This window comes from Teleopsis dalmanni, chromosome 1, assembly GCF_002237135.1.
Source record: "Teleopsis dalmanni isolate 2A chromosome 1, ASM223713v2, whole genome shotgun sequence".
NCBI lineage: Eukaryota > Metazoa > Arthropoda > Insecta > Diptera > Diopsidae > Teleopsis > Teleopsis dalmanni.
In genome coordinates, this window is record NC_051846.1 from 60995161 (window position 1) to 61020579 (window position 25419).

General features: G+C 30.3%; 1 protein-coding gene across 1 annotated transcript; it reads right to left on the reverse strand.

Moving 5' to 3' along the window:
- Positions 1 to 6166: 6166 nt before the first annotated feature.
- Positions 6167 to 18921, reverse strand: LOC119673027. Its single transcript, XM_038084238.1, has 5 exons — positions 18782 to 18921; positions 12018 to 12562; positions 8102 to 9628; positions 7683 to 7803; positions 6167 to 7533 (listed from the first exon to the last, which is right to left on the reverse strand). Exons 2-5 carry the CDS (start codon positions 12134 to 12136, stop codon positions 6274 to 6276), a joined length of 3027 nt encoding a protein of 1008 aa, XP_037940166.1. The 5' UTR covers positions 12137 to 12562; positions 18782 to 18921; the 3' UTR covers positions 6167 to 6273.
- Positions 18922 to 25419: the final 6498 nt, after the last annotated feature.

Sequence of the window (25419 nt, forward strand, 5' to 3'; positions counted from 1 at the left end):
CATATTAAGTAACAATATTTAATAACATATAATAAGATAATTAAAAGATTTTGTTCTTCAAAAGAAGTTTAAAATTATTGTGTTGTTGTAGTTGACTACATTTAAACTATAGGAAATATTAATTATTAATTAATAAGTAGCTTAAGTCATGCACGCGCTTACAATTATTGTACACCATAATTATAAATATATATAACTATACAGATATATTTTTATATAATTATTTCCCATATAAATATTACGAATGCTTCCAAGATGTTGTCACATATATATGTATGTATATATAATTCTATCATATATAAACATAGCCAAAGGTTCGAAGTTGTCTGACTCTTTCATCAGTTCGATTGTTGTAACAGTTAATCTTGCAATCATTGCATTAGCACTATTTATAGTGGAACAATAGTGGAGCAATGCTGTTCATTATTCAGTACTAAACATATTATTTGTATTAAAAGAACTACAATCTGAAATATACGAGGGCGGTTTGATAAGTCAGTGACTTTTTGAATTTCCCGCGCTGTTACTCCAAATGCAACAGTGCTACCGTCAGCTGTAATCTATCAGTGGGCAACTTTTTAATTTTGAGCAAGCTACGTCGTTCAGTTGGTGTTTGATAGTCGTTCAAAATAGACAACCTCGTGAATTTTTACGAGGTTTTTTTACGTGATTTTTCACTTGTCTAGTCACAATGGCCAAAATCCACGAATTGGGACACGAACTGCTACCCCATCCAGCATATTCTCGAAACAAACGCATATTTTGAGAGCTTTGAGAAAACCTATTATTTGAAGGGAATAAGAAAATTAGAAAAACGCTGGACTAAATGTATCGAGCTATAGAGTGATTATGTAGAAAAATTAGATGTTTATTTGCTGAAAAAAATTTGTTTTATTCAAAAAGTCAGTGACTTATCAAACCGCCCTCGTACATTCACACACAGATATTTATAAATTTTTTGTATTTATTACAAAAGTATATTTTGAATTACAAAATTATTAATACAACGAATTGGTTATGCTGACGAGTTTAGTTTCTTGATTACGTCTGTACTCGAATATAAAACAGAGCTTCTCAATTTCAAGGGTCTTAAGATACTCATACATTTGAATGTTAGTTATTTTTGAAATATTATTTTTATGCATTTAATACGATTCAAAAAGAACTTATAATTTGAGCAAAGAAAAATATTTCTTCTTCATAAAACTGATCAGTGACTTTTATATAAAAATATTAAAATAAACAACCAGTCTTTGCTGTCGTAAATATGCTGAGCTTGAATGCATATAGTATCTGAAAACTATTAGTAAGTTGAGACATAGCGTAGTAAATCAGTAATGTTGTAATTTCCGAAAAAAATATACATTAAATTTTATCTCTATTGAGTCTTTGAAATACATATGTATAATAATAAGAATTCAAATTGTGATGAACTGTTTTCAACTTAAAAAATACACAGTAATGTGTGTAAATATGTATATTGTTTATTGCAAATTGATTTGATTAGCAAAATTCAACAAAAATAATTTTTAAGAAATTGGAAATGTTGAATATATGGTAAACAATAATTGCATTATCGATACTTTGAGTCCCGCAAGACAACCCGTTTTACGTTGACATCAAAACTCTAAAATTATTTACATTTCAATATTTTAGCACTCAATAAATTATTTTAATTATTTATTTTCTTTAGAGCTTTGCTTTTTTTTGCGATCAACTGTTGTTCTATGCAATGCATTATCTTTTTATTGCCGTTATTATTTCAAAATAATTAAAGTTAATCTATACTCATTTAATCTCCTATGCAGTTTAAAACTGCTGTGATAGCTGAAAGGTGGTTTATTCACGACTATAAAAAGGTTCATTTGTTTTTTTAATAAGTTTAGATTTATTATTATTTCAATTGTGTTATAAAAATTTTATGGCTGAGTACGATTTTCATATTTTCTAATAAGGAACTACTAATTTAATTTAATAAATAAAACAACAAAAGTTTTTATGAACTGTTAACATTAACATTCAATTAACAGAGTCGGCATAATTAACATTATTGCATTAGTCAACCAATAACAGTTTTAGCAATTTGAGATCGAATAACAGAGAGTCAAAGTAACAGAGGCGTTTAAAATTTACCATAAAAACGCTATTGATGTTGAATAAACGATATGTGATGCATTTGGTAAGTAAATAATTTATTAATTTATATTTTTAATTTATTTCTTTTTATTAAATTTATCGATTACTATTTGACTTATGATATTTTGTTGAATTTATTTAACTTGTAATTTTTTATTAAATTTGATTTTCATGTTAATATGACAGAAATAACTATTTTTATTTTAACAGAAACTGTAGTATATTTAATAAAGTATTCGAGTAAGTTTAAAGTATTCCAGTGATAACAAATACCCATCATCAGTGATCTTGAAAATATTTCTTGCACTTAATTATTCGTATATAATTTTTTTTGAGACTGCAAATACTAAGGATTTAGCAATACTCGAAACAGCTGTATGGTCAGCCAAAAATTCAATTAATTAAAATAATATAAAAATAATTTTTGTGTTGTAGTTCACTACTGTTCGGAATTTCTCTCTTATAATTTTTTTTATAAAAATTAAAATAATACCGTTATTATTAAAACAGTTTTAATCTGTAATCAAATTCTTTAAAAAATAAGAAGATTGAAGGAGAATAAATTTCTTAATTTTTTTTTTATATATAAGAAAAAAACTTATATATTTAAATTTTCTTATAGTTACAAATATTATGACTGAGAACCAATTTGCTTGGAAAGTTTTAATATATCGACCGTATAGTCGGAAGTTTGCATCGCCTATTTCTTTCTGTCTCTGCGAAACTCTCTTAATAATGAAAAAATTTCCAATCAAAGAGCCGCTAAAAATTACAGAATTATACGAATAGAACTTCTGTGGTTTTATATGGATGGAATTATAAAGCTATGCAAAAAATTGCAAAAAGTGATAAATTGTAATAATTAATGTATACCTAACTAATTTGATATCAAAAAAAATAAAGTTTTTTTTGAAAATACATCAAAAAATTCTTGGAAACTTTTTAATATCCGTTTCTATTAAAAAAAAAAATTTTTTTTCTGAAATACCTTCTCTTTAAAAACTGGCGGGTTTTCGTAGGTTGATTTGTTAGACCCTTACCTCTTTCTGCAAATTTTTTTATAGATTTAAGTCGTTGGAAATGCCTTAATCGCCAATTTATTTTACATTCTAGAACTAAAAAAAAAAATACGCTGTCAGTTAAGGTGGATGCATTGCTTGTTCATATTTATTGAGTGTTTTATCAAATTATCTTGCACAATGCTGACTTTCATGTGTGTTCTGATGTGTTATTTTAGTGTAAAACTTATGAATGGACTTTTCAAAAATCTGACCAATTTACAGACTTTCTCGCTTAAACGCTTTATACCCCTCAAATAATATTTCTTAATAGCCGTTTATCTTTCTGAAAGAAGCTTTCCTTGCGCCACATTTTGGCAATAGAAAAAATTGTTAATATAAATATAATTTGCGAGCATCCTTAATGCGGTTTTGGGTTTTATCTCGATTTTAGAGTATCATTCCAAGGTTGATTGATTTATTAGCATATGACACTAATGAGCACTTATCTCGTGAACATATTTGATAAAATATTATTTTATTATACATGTGTAGAAGTTCTGGGAAATATTTTTACAGCAGCATGTACTCAATAAATGCCAAAAATTAAACTCGTTTGGTACCAGTCGTATAAAAACGAATTTCATATCCAAAAAACTAATCATAACGATTGGATTTAAATCCCATTTGAAAATGTTTAAGTCAACTTTATGAGACTCATGTTACGGTTCTTTGTATTATTCATTTATTTATACTATGAAACACACGATTTATCGTAACTCATCTGCTACAAATTTATGGACTCGGCACACGATGCTCGTTTGATCCATGAAATTTGAGCAATGCAGGTCTTATGCAGGTTTTTAATCAATACAGATGTTCACATAATGTAACAAATTTTTTAACGATATTCTCTTCATTATTTGGATATTAAAGAATTGGTTGAACTAGAAAATATGCTCTTTAGCATTATTCGATTTATTTTCATTGTCCACTTTTATGTTTTGGAATAGTTCAGTGATGGCTCAGTCCTACGAGTAAAAGATAAACCGGAAAAAAGATTACTGAACATCCTTTAACGGTTTAAAATCGATTGCCATTTTAGTTGAAACTGACGTACATAGAAATAATTACGGTTATGCATAATTAATTTTGATATATAGTATAGTTTCAGGAGCTTTTATTTGGTTTAAGGAAAAATTAACTTTAAAATTTAATAATTCAATTTATTTTCAGAACTTATTAATTAATGATAATCATTGGAATATATTTAATAAATATATAATATTTAATTGCAAAACCAACAACAATATTATTAGTCAACTGCATCCTCGAAGTATGTTAAAAATAATAAATAAAACACTATTTTTTCTACGATATTAGTTTATCGTAAATTAGCTCATGTACACAATTGAACAAATTGAACGAATTTACTTAATTTATATACCTAACATTTGCGTATTATAATATATCTGTTCTAGTTATGCATAGCAATTAAGATATAACAAAAAACGGTCTCTTAATGTCACTCACTTTACCGCATTTTAAGTCATTTAACTTTGTAATCTTATGAAATTATACATAGCATATTCTCCTAATAATTTAAACCTACTAAAATATATTACATTTAATGTTCTGACATCTGATATCATGGTGAGGTATTGTAACTTAATCAAGACTTATCTGAAATATCAATATATGACGGGACTACATGACATTAATGCTGAATTTCAGTACTAATATTAGTGCATTAAGTTAGTTGAATAAAGTAATTTAATATTTTTCAGAAAGTCATAGAATGGTACAATATTCTCTGTGAAATATAGAACGTATAATTTCAAGCAGCGTAATTTTATTGCACTTCCTAAGTCTACGTCAGTTTTGAACACGTCTTTATGCAGTCATACTTTATCATGACTTATTTGAAACCACCTACAAACTATATGACACTAATGCTGAATTTTAATACTACTCTTAACCTAATCAGGCAAATTCAAGAATCAGGATCTATGACAGATAATTTTGTAGTGACCATCCAAACAGTTAACTGAAGAATGAGAGTAGAATGAGAAAAAATTTTTAATGCGGAGATATCTAGATACGCAGTCACACCATTATATTTGTAACATTCTACAGTTCAAGACAGACGTAATTATAAAAGCAACACGCTAATACAAATTAGTATTATTCGTTTTCGCAAAATATTTTTTTTCTTGATAGTCAGGCAAGAATAAAAGCGATTCTATTTGGAACGAGTAAATCACAGGATGAACTAAAACATCACGCGACAGTAATTCACGTCGAACATCACTGGGACTCTTTTTGCTAAGTTCCTAACCATTAAAATATTGAGAGATACGAGAGAGTGGACAAAACGAACATAAAAGTTTGTAAAATGCAAATAAGTGTGATTGACATCTCCATATACACAAGAAGAATTTATTATTACGACGACTCAGTTGTAGGCTAATTGCCAAGACTGTGAGATTGCTTGGACGCTAGAGCCTAGATTTGTCAGGAAAAATTAAACTATCTTTTTGATACGGATACTACGTTGAACAAGAATGACAAAGTTTAAGTAATACAACTGAAAGTAACATTCAAAGAACTGTTAATAGAGCAACGTTAAATAGTTATTTGAACTTCAAACACAAATATTGATTTCAAAAGTTCTTTCATGGACTTGGAGATGAATAAATACATTACTACTTACGTAAGCACATTAGGTTAGGTTATATTATATTCGCGATCCAATTGGAGCCACTTAGTCCTATTGGCCTATTGTGTTACCGTATAGCGGAAAAAATCAGAGGTCATTCATCACATAACAGATTATAAGTTACCGATAAACTCCTACAGCATAATTTCAGTTCAAGGAAGTATATGCCTTAAATGAAGCTTTTTATAATTTAATGAAGAATAAAAACTGTTAGGGATCTCAGATTCTTCAATATAATTTTAAACTTAAAATTCAACACATTTTTTTATTAGTACAAATAAATAATTTATTAATAATCATTTTGCAAGTTGGGTTTTATGTACAGTTGAAGTTTAGTCTACAACACCTTAGTTTAATAATTTACCTATCTAATAGTTTACATTTTATATATTACACACATTGACTTATATACAAAAAAGCCTAGAGATAAACTTTACGACCATCAGGCGTTATAAAGTATTCCGTCACACCCTGTCCATTTGTGATATATATATTTTTATTATCCTCATGTTTGCTAGTCGTTGTAGCTGTGTAAGGGCTACGTGTAGTTCTGATTCCCTGATAGTTACTGCCATAACGATTATTCGTCACATAATTATCATTAAGATAACTATAATTACTATTTTCATAATTATGATTAGGATAACGGTGGTAAAGGGAATTTGTATTATATGAGGAACTACTGCTGCTGGAGTGGCTAGATGCATACGACTCTTTTGTCAAGTGTGAAGTGCTTGTTTGATAATAGGGCTGACGATGTGAATTAGATATGACAAATTTGTCATTATCATCCTGACTGCGTACATAATTATTATAATTACCAGCATAAGATGGACGATTTATAATGCGACCTGTACGTATTTCTCTCTTGTGCTGATCAGGGAAAATTATGCGCTCATTACGAGTATGTCCATAGTTTTTAGTAATATGTGTATTCTCGGTTATTTGATCCTTATCACTGTCGTCAAATACAATTTTCTTAGAATCATAATCATTTTCATTGTTGTCATCAGTTTCCACACCCAATTTCTTTTCTTTTCGCACATTCTCATATTGTCTTTCTGTTGTGGCACTTGGAAATTTTAATTTTCTTTCCGCTTTTTCATTATTATATTTTTCTATAATATTTTTTATATCATTATTTTCTGTATGACTATCAACTTCCGGAAAGAATTTCGGTTGGTCCAAACCTAAAATCTCTTTATGTAAAATTCTTCCTTCGGCATCATCAAACTGTGTTTCAATTTCTGTTTCGCTTTCGGGACCGCTTTGTGTATCCTCTTCATCTTCATCATCATGAAAATCCTCAAAGTCGGTATCTGAAGATTCTTCCTGTGAACTGTCTACTGGTAAGTCAAAATCAGTAGATCTACGCCGACGACGTCGTTGATACTCCACACCACCCAAATAATCAGACAAAACTTGTGTGAAAAAGTTTCCTATGCCGCTTGTAATATCCAAACTAGGCATTGTGGGCTTTGGTCTTGGCCGTGGTGTTGTCGTGGTTGTTGTTGGAATGGGATTGCCGGCTAACGCTGATAAAATGCTGAATAGAGAACCTCCTCCGCCTGTACTGCCACTACTAGTTTGTGTATCTGCGACTGTAGGTTGTTCTTCCGGTTCACTAAAGAACTTGAAAAAGCCACCACGATGATTGTTGAGATAATGAAGAATTTCATACTAAAAATAAATTGAAGAAAATAATCATTCAGTTTTGGTTAATAATTCTTTTTTTTTGTTTTGATCTCTAGTTTTTTCTTTGTTGGAGAATTTAATCGATTTTATTTATTTTTTTGTTTCGCTTTCTTGGCACATTTTTTTAAACTCACCTCGTTTTTTGGGCATTTCTCGTAAGTGCGCGTACAGCTCTTATCGCCGCCACTTATGCCAAGTAATGCTGCACGTCCATAGATAAGCGCTGGAGAGAACGCAGGAAAACCGGCAAGAAAACTATGAAATACGGAGAATTAAATCAACATTTTTTTTGGATTTATTTTAAATAAAATAATTAATATATAAAATAAGTGATAAAAATAATAATTTTATAATTATTGAGAATTTTTCTAGAATTCAAAATAGGATAGTTCAGTAGAATTATATAGGGCGAAATTCCTTGCAAAATAATATTTAAAAATTTAAATTGAACTTTTTTAAATTTTAATCATGAACTTCTAATCGTATAGATATAACCCAGTAAACCCCTTGCATTTCATTTTATATCCTCTTCAATTTTATTGCTTACACTTACTTTGTGATTGCTGGAGATGTAACAAAACTGGGCAATTGTCCACGTTGCGTTTGGCCGGCAATCATTTGGCACAATACCTTCGGCACACACTGCAAATCATCATTGCGTGCAATATTCTCAAGAGCTCTAATCAGTTGCGTGTTAAGCGGTCGTGTGGCTAAGCCACTGCCGCCACCTCCAGCAAAACTATTTGCGGGTGCACCAGTAAAGGCGCCTATGAGTGAACCCAGTGGATTTCCTGCTGATGTTGAGCCTCCGCCGCCGCCAAGCAACAAATTCGTGAATTGCGGTGCGTATTGTTGTGTTGTTGTAAGTAGCGAGGCTAACGAAGCCAATCCATTTGTTTGTTGCGGTGGCTGTTGAGGGTAGGGTTGGTAGTGAGGTTGTGGAGCTGTTGGTCTATAGTTAGGATAATTATGACCCGACTGTTGTTGTGGGGGTATTTCTCCTATTTGATAGCCATAATAGTTGCTAGGTGACGTTTGTGTGTTAAATGAATTTGGTGGTCTTACAGCGCCAATTGCTGATGTTCCTGCATACGTTGGCGGGGTAGGATGCACATAATTTCCTGCAAAGTTTTCGCCCTGCAAATAATTACCAAAGTTGTTTGCATAATTAGATGACGACGTTGATGAGGGCGGGGATGTTGCATACGTTGGCACATAATTTGCATTATCTTGTCGTTGCGGAGATTGGAAATGTATAGGTCGTTGTTGTTGTTGCTTTTGTTGCTTCTGTTGCTGTTGTTGCTTTTGTGGGTATTGATAATAACTTGGCGGTGGGTAATCATGCGAATCGTAAGACAATTTCTGCTGCTCGGGTTTTTTATGATATTGATGCGTTGGGCGTTGTGTCAGTGGAGTAGGTCTACCTGTGTACGTGGGTAGCTGATTTGGATGTTGTCGATATGGCTGCGTCGTTTGTTGTGCATAAATTGGACGGTCATAAGATGGACTTAATTGTTCATCGAACACAAGACCAGGACGTTGATAAGGTCCACGATTTGATTGCTCGTAGTTCTGTTTGTTGCTACCGACTAACAACATTGAGTGTACAGTATATTCTTGAGGCTGCTGTTGATATTGATAATAATCGTCTTCTCGAGGTGTTGTTGGTGTGTATTGATAATTCTCATTGGTATAAGGGTCTCGATAGCTTAAAATTGGCATCGATTGTAATGTTGCTGGCACTGAGGATTGAGCGTCCGTTTGATATTTGTTGTAAGTATTTGCGGTTATTGCTGTTGCTGCTGGAGCTAATGTTTCCTGTCTGTGTTGTTGTTGCTGCTCGCTAGGAAATGTGAATTGTTTGTTCATATCATAAGCAGTTTGTATATTTGCTGTTGATGCAGCATAATTTAAGCCAATATAGCTGGGTGGGTAGGTGTGTGGCGCCATAGCGTCCGAAGTTGTAAATTCTATTATTTGCGATGGACGAAATTCATTTGTTTGACGTGCAGCATTCATGGAATGTGAACTTTCCGTAAGGGGCTGCGATGTAATGAAATTGTTTGGCATATTGAAAGAGCTGCAAAATGAAATAATTTATAATTTAAGCTTAATTTGGTAAAAAATTTGTATAAAATATATGACATAAAGTAGAAACGCAATGAGACATATAAATAAAAAAATTTATTTTAAATTGTAAAAATTTATTTCGAAATTCAGAAGCATCAACAGTTAAGTTTATTCTTTATTTATATTATTTTAATATTCGAAGATTTCTATTTCACAAATAATTTCCTTTGTTGTATTTAAGCGTTAAACAAAAATTTCATTTAATACCTTCTCATTTAATTTAATTTAATTTAATTAGAAAAATAATTATTTCACGGGATAATTGGTCCAATTGGTCCAAACTGACCAATTAGCCCGTGAAATAATTATTTTTAAAAAATTTCTTTTGGTCATTAAAACAATTAATTATTAGAAAAATAAGAATAAAATAAATTTGATGAACTCAAATATAATAGATTAAAATCAATCTTTAAAATACTATTTAAACGAAAAAAAAATTATATAAAATCAATTAAAAACTTTCTAGAATTATCGACAGGTGGCGCTTATGAGAATAACCACCGGTTGACGCTTTAACGCAGAGATTGTAACACTAATCACTAGAACTATCACTATTACTCTCCGTATTTTAGGACTATAGCTTGAAAATTCAAAAAGTTGCACTGCACTATGAGGCCATCAGCTTCAAATCTCGACGACAACATCGATAAAATCAAAGAAATATAAACCGAGAACTGCAAATTGGTCATAGAAGAAATGACGCAAGATATAAACATTGCTTATAGATTTGTTCAAAGTATTTTGTTTAAAAATTTGCTCCTTAGAAGTGTCTTAGTAAAGTTGATACCGAAGGACTATCGCTTCATATAAAAATGAAATAGCGTTGACATTACGAAACTTATGATTTCAATGACTGAATCCAATCCAATATTCTTGAAACGATTAATTATTGGATATGAGATGTTGGTTCATGAGTCAACACAGGCATCATCGGATAAGACAAGATTAGAAAAACCACATTGTTTCAAGTCAAAAAAGAGGATTTTGCTTACGATTTTCATGGATAACAACGGTGTAGTACATCAAAAATTCTTACCGAAAACTTGAACAATCTAAATTGATTATTATTTAAGCGTTATAAGACGTTTGCTTGAAGCAATTTGTCACAAAAGACTGATTTTGTGAGCAAACAACTTGGATTTTATACCATAATAATACACCCACACTATAGTGCTCTTAGCAGGCAAGAAGATATAATAAAAAAATTCAAATGGGTCTGATGGCTATGCAAAAATCCGATTATGAAACATGTTTCGAGGATTGGATCAAATGCTTTGCAACTTTACTGACAGAAAAGTGAATTACAGTCAATAAAGATTACTTTGGCGTGGATAGTTTCAATTATCAGGAATAAAATTTTAGTTTCGATGTTCTGAAGATATTTCTGAAACTTTTTGCTCAAGATGCTATATTAAAGTATTTAATTCAAAAGATATCGGATATTTAGATATTTATAACTTAAAAAGTCATTCTTTAAAATATCTGAAAAAAATTTCTTTATTCACGTTGGTAGCACTAAGTTTAGTGGTACGAACTAGTTTATTCAAAGCACTTATACGAGTGAGATGTGAGGTCATGCTGTTAAATAAATTCAAAGGCCGATAACTTTTCAATATTGTAACGCTTCATCAAGGATGATGTGATATATATTAGTGGTGTTCATATTGTTCGGATATTTTAAAAATCGAAGCTAATTAATTATTTGATTAATCGGATCGCAGCAAAGTATCCGAAGCCCGAACTCTTCGAATATTCGGATTTGCGATTATTATTTCTAAAGAAATTATTCGAAGGCTGCGTTAGCGACTGGTAAAGGAAGACCACAAAATGTGAATAATCGTGGATCACAGAAATAAGTACAAATTTATATACGGAAAATAGATAATGGTTTTACGTTTACTTTATTGAATTAAAAACTTGGACTTCATTCCGCAAAAAATTATGTTTAAATGTTGTATACAATAAAATTTAATACATTTTTTATTGGTGAGAGTTTATATCAATCTTATTTCAGCACAATTTTCAAATTTTCAAAACTTTTTAATATTTTTAATCATTTTAAAATACTTTAAAAATAGTTATATGTAGTATATATTATAGTAGCATTTATAGTATTTATAAAGTATAAATATATTTAAAGTACTTAATACCCTTGATGATTAATACATTTTTCAATATTTTTGTATTATTTTAGTTATTTGTAGTACGTCTTTTATAAAAAGTACTACTTCCAATCCTATACCAATTTTATTTCTTCCATTACCATTTCTTAAACATAAGTTTTCTTATTAAACTTAAACAAATTGTTATTCCCTAATGAATTTTCTGGCTGTACTCACCTTTCGTAATAGGAGTTCGGTGACATTTCATTTGTGGTGCCTCCATTTCGTATGCCCGCCACGTACACCGAAATTGTTATAATTAGAATGGCAAATTGTTGCGTTATTCTGACTAACATTTTTGCTTGAGTGTAGAGTATTGGTGCATTCGGTAAACAAGAATCAGGAGGTGGTAAAGAGGGAATTGTTAAAATGCAACAACACTTGACTTTAAATTATCCCAGGCAATCCGACATTTGTAGTCGAGTCTAGTCTAGTTGGACGCGTGTTTGTCCTGATTGTTGCTGCTCCTGCGTCGCTTTACTAACACGCGCCAAAGCAATTCACAATTTCAAGTTGGCAATTCTCAAAATGTCACATTTAAGCGCGTCAGCAATTCATAAGCGGAAAAGTCAGCCACGTTGCGTTCCTAATGTGTTGTGCACATAAGTTTCCGCTGCTCCTCGCTTTTATCCTGGCAAATACTCACTTTGTCGCAATATTAACTCGAATCTGTTATTTTCTTATCCTTCGTTCGAACTCAACTCCGCTTTCTTCCTGAAATACTGAAATAAAGAAAGATTACATTTTTCTTATTATTCTTATTCAAATCCTCTGGGTTCGAGATGTTTGCAGATAAATATTAAGATTTTTTATATTGTGCGAGTGGAGCAATTCTCACGTGATCGCTACTTGCTTAGCAAATATCGCAAGTTTGTCAGTTGCATTTTATATTATTTGCATTCCTTTCGGTTATTATTTGTCTTCTTTTATTGCGAATTAAATTTTTCTGATTATGCAGTGTCACAACATGCAAATTTTATAAATCGACGCAGGCATATCCTCGTCGGGATGCAACCGCGTATAAATGGAAGACAAATGGCAAGGATATGCAAAGTCGGTTTATGTTGAGTGCGGAATTATTTTTTAAATTATTCAAATTATGTTGACATTTCACGTGGTATGCGATGTGAAAAACGAATTAATCCAGTACTAGGTTTTTATTCTTTTTTGTATTAATAAAAGTTTATGCTGTTGTCAAAAATTATAAAAAAGTAATATGATACATTTAATTTTTAAAACCAATTATGTTTAAGGAAAACAGATTTAAGTGTTTCTTTATAAAAAATCAGAAAAAAGTAACAAAAAGAACGAAAATTATGTGCAGCTTCGGTCATTGACGACAATGACCGTCAAGTCATTGTTTTCTATTTGTTAGGTTCAAAGTTTCAAACCCTGGCGCATGCAGTCGAACAGTTATATATGCACTTATAAAATCTGCGAATATTCTTAAAGACCACTGTTAGTGGATATTTAGAATTTCTCGAAGCAGCTGAATGGTCAGCCAAAAAAATTAAAAAAAATTACATTTAAATTTTGTTGTTGTTTTGTTGTAGTGAATACTAGTCAAAAGCTCTTATTAAAAAATATAACATTAATAAAACATGTTAAGATTCGTATTGTAAATTTCCTTACAAAACTTTTTGACATTATTTACATTTAGAGTAAAAGTTAATAGCAATTAAAATATTTGATTTGTTAATACAATTACTTTCAAATTCGTGATATTCTAATATACGTATGTTCAGCAAAACCCTACTTTCCCAAATTCAAATCTCTACACAATCTATTCTAATATTCGTATGTTCATCAAAAATCTACTTTCCTAAATTCAAATCTCTACACAATCTATTCTAATATTCGTATGTTGATCAAAATCCTACATTCCCAAATTCAAATCTCTACACAATCTCTTCTAATATTCGTATGTTCATCAAAATCCTACCTTTCTAAATTCAAATCTCTACACAATCTATTCTAATATTCGTATATTCATCAAAATTCTACTTTCCTAAATTCAAATCTCTACACAATCTATTCTAATATTCGTATGTTCATCAAAATCCTACATTCCCAAATTCAAATCTCTACGTGAATCCTATTGGACTAATTAGTGTATAAATTATAATACTAAAAGTGGTATGTAAGCTTACTTTTGCTTCTTTTGCTTGTCTTCAAAGCAGTATTGTTTAGTAAATTCTAGCACAGGATCTTAAAAAAAAGGTTATGGATACTTTAAGCAATACATTCGTTTTAAAACAAAATGAGTTGCTATTGAGTTTTGTAAGGTCGATTAAAGAATAGCACATATTAAAACTTCTGACAAAGATAATCAGCTACCCCCCGCCTACTTGAAAATTGACAACTAGAGAGTTTCGCGTTAAAATCAATTATTATTGCTATTAGTAGTTATCAGTATTAGTATTATATTAATAATTATAGTTATAAATGTATAAATTTCGCTATGATGTCCATTTTTATATATTTCATATATATATTATATCAATTATATATCAATATATATATGAATATGTACGAATATATATAAGTATTTGAATATACAGCCCCACATAACATATTCTCCAGATCTAACACCTTGTGGTTATTATTATTATTTCTAATATTCACAAAATTTTTCTGAAAGAAAAACCTGTTCTTCAAATGAGGAAGTCAAAAATCAACTGAATAAGATTTTTGTCAGTAAAGAACAATATTCAGTGTGAACTTATTCTTCTGTCAGAAATATAGCGAAAAGGAGATGGACTGAATGGACAGTCTTCTTCTTTCACGCATGTTTGATCTAAACCACCTTTACTCAATACTGCTTGTGACCATTTAGGTGATCCACTGTAATAAGAGATCTGCTAAATTCTCTTAATAAGTTATTCAGATGATTTTGTAGAAGTATACTTTGAAGTCAACTATATTTTCCTAACAGAATTTCTAAAAGTGAAATATAAGACCTAACCAAGGCAAAATTAGGTAGTTCACAACAACATTTTACTAACAACCAAGTTGTATTTGGTAATCAGCCAATACTATATTGACTTTATTAATCAACAACAATAATGTAGAACTCTAAAATATATGACAAACTCATGCAATGAACTTTTTAGACCCAAAACACTTGCTCCACAAACACATCTAGATCTCCTTAAATTACAATACCCAATTTTTGAATAAAGTATTCGTGTTGCTGTAAAGCTAGACTTTCTTTGTATGGCGACAAAGAGGCTTTATTAAAATTTAGAGGGGTTTTGAATAGCAAAGAAAGAAATAAAGGACAAACACAAAAATTTATTTTAATTTTATTGAAGTTTGGCTGATCATACAATGCTGTTTCGAGTATTGCAAAGTACTCTTCATCAGTGGTCTTTGGAATAATCGAATTTTTATTTAATTAGTTTATAGTCCGTATATAATTCGTTTGGACTGCAAGTGCCAGGCTTAAAACTCATACCTGTCAAATTAGAATCGATGACTAATCGTGTTTATCCACAAGAAGCCAAGGCTGCACAAACTTTCAATGCTCAAGTTCCAGGTTCTATTGTCACTTATTTTTATTTAATTAGTGCCACCAACCAAAGCACTTGCCCTCTAAATACCCAATTACTGTAAAAAAATATTTATAAAAAATATAATACTCCTCTACAAATGTATTATAAAATAATATTCATTGCACAGATACGAGTATGAAGAGATTATCAACTTTATTACCAATCGAATTCAAATAATCTGTAACAACAGCGATAAGAAGAATAAATGACTCTAAAACAAAACGATGGAAATTTTTGTTAAGATGCATAAATACCGAACCTGTTTGCCAATAATATGAAAAAATAAATAATACCTGTATGTCCCCATTCGGACATTTAGCAACCAAATATGAAACATAAAACTTCATATATCATAGCACAACATGACATTTTATAAGACATACAAAAGTGTCTACTAGAAAGAAAGTGTAGGAATTCTAAAACATTAAATGTTTTAGAAAAATTGTGTGGTTGCAATTTAGTACTTTTCAAAACCTCTCTATTAAATACAATACTTTTTAATAAGTAAAATAATCAGTGCCGTCATAATTTAAATTTAATATACACAATCACCAAATATTTATATGCAATATTTCAGTCTCAGATAATTTTTCCAAGGAATTACTTTTTGCTTTGAAATGATACTTGTCTATTATGTGTACACTACTTGCTAATAGTCCAAATATTTTAATCGGCATTGCAATATGGTATAGCGCAGTCAATATGTCGTGGTTATTGTCAGTTTCATTTTCAAACAATACAATAGAGTTTACTGTTGGTATATTTTAATATAATTTATTTATTGAACTATAAAAATACTGTTCAAATAATATTTGATTAATATATCTCATCCCTTAACACAATCCTATTTAGGTCACAGGTAATTACCATACCAACTAGATCATGTGATGGACCATTTAATTTTTTTTGTCGTCGAAGCTTAAAATACTACTTTGAGGAAGGTGTTTCAATCTGATTCCAACCACAAAAATATACTCTGAAGAGTTAAAGTCTATAACTGTGTCACCGTAAAAAAAATGTATGGAAGATTGGGACAACCGCTGTAATCGATCTGGCTTACTTTGAAGGGAAGAATTTATATTATGGTTGTTGTTTTAGAATTTGTTTTATAAAATGTATGAATTATACTATAAAACTATTCACTATGAAGTTATAGCGTTTGCATTAATCAGTCTACGAAATATATATGAACAATTTGGACAACCACTATAGTCGATTAAACTTGTTTTGACGGCAGTAATAAATATTTAGACTAACTGATGATTGTTTTTGAGTTCTTTTAATAATTCTGAATACTCTTTATGCAGAATATGTTTAAACAAATTAAAAAATATTTAAAAATAAATCGGATTTATATATTGTCCATTTCGTATATTAATATTTTATATTCATATTTTGTATATCTGATTTATTTATATTTCTTATTCATATATTTATGTTTCTGTTAGAAAGGTTTTATAGTTTTTCTGCTTCGCATTTCTAATATCATTGATATTCTTATCCCAGTAAGAATAATCACCATTGCGAAGACTTTAATATTACATCTGCACATTTTACGATTATTTTATATTATTATTATAATTTAAGCATTAATATATGAATTGCACTACTTTCATTGGAACAAATACCCAAGTAAAATTTTAAGTAAAATGGTTCTCAATAAAAAGTCCTTTGAATTGCTGCAATTATATGAAACAACAGAGATATAGAAGCGAGCTTGAGGACTTTAAGGCACGCACATTCAGTCCTAAGGTAATTTTTGACATTTTACGAGTATTACAAACGAAACATAACCGAGTTCACTACTCCAAAATGAAAACCCAACCATAGAACTATTGAAGTATCCTACAGTACGACTAACATTGAAGTTATACCATTTTAAGTGCTACAACTGCTGTTGCTGTTGCTGCTGAAGCTGCTACTATTATTGTTGCAGTTGCAGTTGCAGTTATAGTCACTGTTGCACACGCATTGCAGCTAATTTGGCAAATGACAGCAATTGCACGACAAATGAAAAACATTAACCAGCAACAGCAAATGGAACTATATTAGCATCAGCAACATCCGTACATCAGCAACATGAGTGGAGCATTGGCAGCAGGTGGAAAAGTAACAAAACCGACTGGAGAGAAGTCGTAACCTGCAGGATGTATAGGAATTTTATACTGCATTGAGCACTAGGAATGTAGCTTAACACGAACTAAGGTAGTACTTGCAACATGGGATACACTTTTTTACGATTAGTGCGATTGTGTGATGAAGTATTTAAAACACGCAAGAATATCACAACAAGACACACACACACACACACACACACACGAGCCAACAACACTTAAAAGCAAATACTTAAAAGGATGTGTTCAGTGCAGGGAGACAGTTTTAAGTTGGTTAAGCCATACCGGAGACGGAAACAACGAAATGTACTATAAAGTGCGTGTCGTGAATTTTAAATGTCGCACTCGTTATTGCGCTTGCAATGGTTGGTTGATGTGCTACGAGTTCAGTTCTCAACTGGTTACATTTGTAATAAGTTGAGTCTTAAATTTTATGTTATGTGAGGACGTGATTTTGTTTAGCCACCGCAAATGAATCACAAAATACCACAACGCATAAAACTGAGACGGTTTCGTATTGCTTAGAGCTTAGAGTGCACCCAACTTAAGCCGTTGACTGTAGTTGACTGTGGGCGCAACTTGAGGCCGGTCAATAATACTTTCAATACTCGTTATTCAATATCATCATCAAGTTCAAGTTTGTTTATCAAAAATTATAGTTTAACCGCTAATGATTGTTGGAGTGTTGAAGGAAACGGCGTTGAGCACATAAATTGTAAAATCATTGCTCTTACCGCATCTCGGTTTTACGTAATTTAATTTGAGTTTGGAAATATTTCAACATTTTTTCTTTTTATGAAAATATGAAAATATCGCGCCTATAACACAGCTGCTCTCCTTTGAAGAAAAACTTTCTTTTTCCGCAAATAACACAGAAATTATGTAGAAAAAAAATGAAAATCGTTCACAATTGCCACGCTTTGTTTACCCGCACAAGTTCAAAAAGTGTTAAGTTGTACAATTTTTTTAATGCTTCATAATTTTTTTTTAATTTATTTTGTTTAATAATTACTTTATTTTTATTTTTTTATAATTTTCAAACATTTTCTTTGTTGTAAAAAAAAAAATAATTTTCATTGTTAACAATTTTGTGGCAATTTTGTACCAATTTTCTGTTTTATGCACATTTTTCATATAAAATTTTTTTTATTGTTGTTGTTGTTGTTGTTGTTGTTGTTATTGCTTGAATGTTGCCAGATTGTTGGTCGGTTGTTGGCTTATTTTTATTGTTAAAATTGTTGTTGTGGTTGACTTTTGTGTTCACGTAACTTACATTTCTCACACTTTGCTTTCTTTTTTCCGATTTCATGAAAGACTTGACTTGGCTCGACTTGCCCGGCTGAGGTTTAGTTTGCGTTTGACAAAAGCCAAGTTTTGAATTTTAGCCAAGGTTGTTGGCTTTGCAACGATTCGAGCTTTTTTCAATCTCCAAAGACGATTGAGTTTTTTCTCACTGCAATCAACAACCGCTGCCGTAATAAATACGCAAGCAGTTGTGCTTTGAGTACATCGGAGAGCCTAAAAAACGTGGGCTAATTTAGTTTTAACTAAAAAAAAGTATAAATTGCAACATCGATTTGCATAAACGATTTGGTTTGGAAGCTTAAACAAAAGCCAGTAATACGTCTTAAAAAGTCAAATACTCTATTCGGTGACTTACTGTGACTAACCGGAATTTCCAAAATAATTTTTTTTTAATTTTTTACCGCTTTAAATGAGTTAAATTAGCCATGTCAAGTAGTCATCTCTTTAAAAACTATAAGTACAAGTATATGACATTCATGGAACTGATATAACAAATGCATTTGTTTTAGGAAGCCTTGCTTTTTTACTTAATTTTTGCTAGAGTTTGAGAAGTACAAGTCATTCATTTTGTTAACATTGCAGAAAAAAAAAACTAAAAAAATATATATAATCATTATATTGACCTTTCGAAGGATAAAGATATGTGTGAACACAATATAATTTGAAAATAATATATATACTTCATTTAGAGTAGTTGTGAGTTCACTTTTTTTAATTATTTGTAATTAGTGAAAAAAACGTTAATGTGAATAGAAAATAAATGCTTACAGATTAGTTTTTATTTCTGTTTTTATTATTATGTTGATATTTAAATAAATATGACCGACGTTTTGCAGTTTGTTTGACTTCTTTCTCAGCGCCTAGTATTATTATATTATTATTGAGTTGTCATAATACTCCGTCCTGAACAAGAAATCAAATAAACTTCGAAACGTGAGTAACAGTTACTTTTATTTAATTAAAAATGTAGTCTTTGTTAATAGTTTAGTAGGATATAATAATTCATCAATGGCCGCAATGTCACGCACAGCTAATGTTCCAACCCAGCAAAAAAAATACGATAATTATAATAATAGACCAGCAAAAACTATTTTTGATACACCAAAACACGATCATCAGCTACGGTCAGAGGTTGATCTATGAACATTTTTTGCCGCCTCAGCAGCCAGGTCAAGTGCTACTTGGCCAATCTATTCCAAACATAGAACCTCTAACTTAATACACAAAAACAAATCACAGTTATCTAAGTTAATATCTGTCTTTATAGAACACTGGTCCATAGGGTGGCATGAAGCTAGACTAGGCCTATACTCTGGTACCTCTTGCAGTCATGTCTCCAGCTCTCGAAGAAAGGACACCTGAACACTTGATGTATCTTTGTCCAGGTCTGGCCAGAACTAGGTTTAAGTTTCTAGTGGCCCCCTTCTTTAATTCACTCGGTGATACCTCTAACATTAACATTAGCCAGATTCTTGCCTTTATAAATGCCTCTGGCTTGTTCTAGTTTGACCTTCTCTCTGCTACCCACTATTATGAGGTTTTTGTGAATTAAAAACGGCTTTTTCAGCTAATTGAGAAGGACTCATCCTACCTTCACCACAACTAACTTACTAACTAACTAGTCATAAAACAACTTTCAAAATGAGATGGATTAACCCATATTCCATGTTAGAAGCAACTAATAGCCTCTAATAGTCAATAGAAGACTTTTGAGGACCAAATATTTGCTTACCTAAACCTGTTGTTAGTTTATCGGTTGTTGTTGATGCTAGACCAAAGCGATTTTAGTTATCAACGTCTTCTTTACTAAAGAGTGATGTAATTCCAATTTAAAAAAATATCGAAAACAGATGGAAGTTGTTAGGAACAGTTGGATTTATTCTTGATTTATTCGATCCAATACAATTCTCATCAATACGATATTCATTGTATTGTAATGCATTAAAAATGCATTTGACAACTAAAGTTGAAACTTTCTATAGTAATGCTAATCTGTTAAGAGAATGCACATAAAATATTTAAAGAAATTTTGAGGAACTTCTATGCCAAATCAAACTTGGCAACTTTCTCAGTTCTTCAATGTCACGGCAGATCTAATAACGTTTCATCCTTTCTGCTGTCATTACTTAGAATATTATGATTCTGTGTTAGACACATTCTGAAATTTGTTTTTTTTTTCGGTGAACTGTTTCATATAGTGAATTGTCCCTTTTTGGGGCAGTAGAACTCTTTAAGTAACTGTCAAAATCCCATTGTATCCATAAAAATTCAAGAGTAAGAGGCAAGTACTTTTTCGAAAATGAAAATGGACGACTTGTATCGTCAACTCTGATCGGTACAGTCACATGTTCATGAATTTTTGTTTGGAATAAAATTGCTGGTATGAATGCGGAAGATATTTGATATTAAAATTATTGTGCCACAAACATAAATCCGATGACTTATAGTACTTAAGTAATAATTGTATTATTTTCATTTGTTTTGTGTGAATAATTTCTTGTAATTGTGATTTCACATCTTGGTGGTCTAAATTGGCCAACAAAATCAATGAATTATCACAGTGGACGTTTCTTTTTTTGGGGTTATAGCAATATATAATGTTTGCCAGGACAATTCTCAAACTGTGGACAATGTAAAACATCCTATCGAACATCTTATCGAACAAGTTATAACCGAGCTATTGACGGCTATGATTCGACTTATTATCCAAGAAGATCTCAAGAGTATTCAGTACTATAAGATGTCATGTGGAGGATATTAAAATGATTTTGTATAATAATTTTAATGGCTAAATTGAAGAAATATGCTGAAATAAAAGTTTGATTCAAATCTTAATTATTATCTTAATAACTGACGCTCAATTTTGAAACCACAAAATTGATAACCCTGTATATCTTCTTATATTCCATACGTGAAATATTTTTGAATTCTATCACGTACTAAAATATAAAAATATTGATACGTAATATTACTATATCATGCAAGCAAGTTTTTAGAATTATTCCATAAATAATAGGAGTTCAATTTTTCTGTTAGTATTGATAGCAAAGATCTCTTGTCTTTGGCAGCGTCAAAATTTACATCGTTTGCGTCGTAAAACTTTCAGAGATTATCATCTTGCAATTTAAATACATTGATTTATTTATTACCCAGAAATATTTAAAAAAAAATTCTAAATAACAACTTATTTTTACTCAAATTTGAGTTTTTGTCTAAGTTATTCATAAAAAAATATAAAAATTTATCATTTTTGTTTAATGATTATTGTTGTCCGGTTAATCAAGTATTTTGTTGATGAAGTAATTGTTTTCACTAATTAACTTAGAAGAGTGTTTTACTCTTAAGATTGAAAAGCGACAGAATTAATATCTTTTGGTATTAACTAAAAAAGTTATAATACTCCATTATGCCAATTTCCAATCATTATTTTAACATTGGGACCAACGCATATATATATATATATATATTTCACATATATCATTCCTCTTAAAATCATGAAATTTCATTACAAATAAAAAAATTGTTAAAGATGATATAAAATTATTTGTGGCTAAATCCGGAAATTACCTTTTTGTCTTAACATTTCCTATTGAATAGACAATGAATTTGAATTTATTTGAAATTTGCAATAAATTCATTTGAATGTTAATAGTATGCAATCAAGACAATAATATTTTATATATTTATTGTGAAAGTGAACATAAATCTTTCCGATGTTTCTATAAAAGCAAAGCCGAAATTGAATAATTTGATTATAAAAAGAAAATTTTACTAAATATATTTCTTCCTAAAATAACTCTAATTGAACTGTCAGACGACTTCGTATAAATAAATTAAATTGAGAAAAGATTTTACCTTATTCTTCTAAAACTTCGTCAATAGTTTTGCATTAATCAGACTTGAAATATTAATTTTATATAAAATTTTAGCGGTTTCTTTAATCTCAATATACTCTGCATTTAAATTGGAAAAGCAATAATTATCCCCTTAAGTTTATTATCATATCAATTACCACTCTATTAGAAAGTATTTAACGACAACATTTAGGTATATCACAATTTTTGTGTCACATCATCAGAGTCTAGTTATGTTTTAATATAAATTTAGTTAAAAAAAATAATAGACATTCAGAGAGAACTTCAATATAATTTAACAAAAAGTTTAACATGAAAACCCTATACTAAAAAATCAATATAAACAAACTGGACAACAATCAAACTAACAAGACAGTTAAATACTCATAATACTCAGATATATCATACTCATAAAAGAAAATAATGATATTAAAGAAAGTTGAACTCTGCAGACGGGGTACTTATTTTACCCTAGGCGTAAACAATATTAAAATACCTATGGCGACTCTTCAATTATTTGTCATTCTAAGAACCAATTTATGCTGATCAACAAAGATACTTATCTGACATCTAGGTTTATATGAACTTGGACTGGTTAGAGATGGCTTCTGTATTTGACCATTTGCTATTTAGTAGACAAGGTCCTAGACAGGGAATTTACAATACCCTTACAATACTTATGAAAGTGAATTTCCTGCCTACGAACTTGTCAAATGCAGAAGCTATGAACATAGCTTACTCATCTCTTTTGGTAGACAAGCTCTTGGGCAGAGAACTCTCTTTTATAAGTATTGTAAAAATTATAATGATGAGGAAGTTTTAGACAAACTGAAACAAATTTTCTGTAGGTACACAGATTTAGCCAGAAGCAGAGTACACATCTTAGGTAATTATGTCTTTACTTCTTACCACGGAAGTATACAGCGCCAATATGAAAAATTTTTTGTGGTTTTTCAAAACGTTGACATGATTTAATAATTTACTAATAGTTAAGATCCCGTGTTTAATACTCATATTACAGTGAACCGAAAGCTTTAAGTAAATTGGTCAATCAGACTTACTGCAAAATTAACTAAAACTTTACCCAATTTCATAAGAAAAGATTGACAAAAGATTGACGATTGATACAAAAAGTATGGGAAAAGGCCCATTTTAAAGGATAAGAGAGGACTAAGAAATAAAAACATCCAAACGAAAATACCGGTAAAATGAAAAAAAAAACATTAATTCGCAAAATGTTTAATTAATTTAAACTAATCAATTTATAATATTTTGAAACCCTCTTACCACTTTAACCCTTTAATCACTGTAATATTGTCCTGTCACTTATTGTTTAAAAAATTTAAAATTTGATTGTCTTTTTGAGGTTTGGAAATAGAAAAAAGCCACGAGATTACTTAGCTATAGAATTTAGTGGTATTGCAATCATCCATCCATCTATGTTATGTTTTAATATGAGATATAGGAACTATAAACGTCACAGTTATTTTAAATGCCATTAGTATAATTCGTATTAATTATTACATATACCTCAATGTCATTGTTAATTGTATCAATTTTACTACGGATTGCTTAGCTATTCACAATATTCTTTTGATTTCTGGCAGTTTCACATTTTCAAACTTTGAAATAAATCACCATCTGAGGCTATTGATTGGGAGAAAATAGATGTATCACCAAAGAATATCTAATTAATGATATACAAACTCAATTTGAAGGATTGGGCATGTTATATTATTAATGAGACTTGAAAAATCGGATGCCATTGGATCCACTATATGGACTCTATATTATTAAATAAAATGTAATGGCATCTTAAGTAGGGTGTAGGGCATACTAGTTCTTTTTATTTTAATGTGATTGCCTTTTCATTAAATATGTTTCAGCTTTTCTTAATACTTATAACGAGCGAAATTATAATTGATATTACTTGTGTTATGAGAATAGACTAGAGGACTTAATGTTAGATATTAACAACTGCTTGTGCGCAATACACTAGCATAGTGGCTTTATAGTAAGGAGAAAGGAATATGCAGCGGACAAAGTGAGTGTTTGCGTAAATGCCTCGATATCAATTAGTCTTAGTTCCTCTTATTTATTTAATATACCCATGCAGCCATTTGATTTCAGTAATTCCAAAAATTATTCCAGACACATTTTCCAAATTTTAATAATAAATAAATTTTTCGTCCACCTCAAGAAGTGACACATAGATTAGATGGTTCAACATAGTATAAGATAAATACTTAATTCAGTAAAATGCATTCATAAATTCATAAAAGAAATAATTCACTAATAACTCATTTCGAATTATTGTTAAACGATGACTATTAATAACAGTAATAATAAAAATTAAATAAAAGTTCACGCAATTTTATTACCAGTCATTGGCATAAATCCATAATGAGTTCGCGTTATGAATGCAACGCCATTCAAAGCAAACACACAAAGAGAGTATCTTCAACTCAAATAAAAAGTAGTTTGGAATAAAATCAATAAAAAGTGTTACTAAATAAACTCCGGTTGAAATTAGGTGTATTCGTGAAGCCGTATACCAAATTCAGATCAAAATTTCGCTTTCTTTGACCGTCAAAGTTACCTCATTTCAGTCCACCACACCTCGAAACGGTGCGCACAATTTAACATAAAAATGTGTAAATTATTACGTTAATATGCGCAAACAGATGCGAATGGAAATAACAACAAAAACAACAAGAAAAATATAAATAAAATTAAATAAAAAATTAAAAAC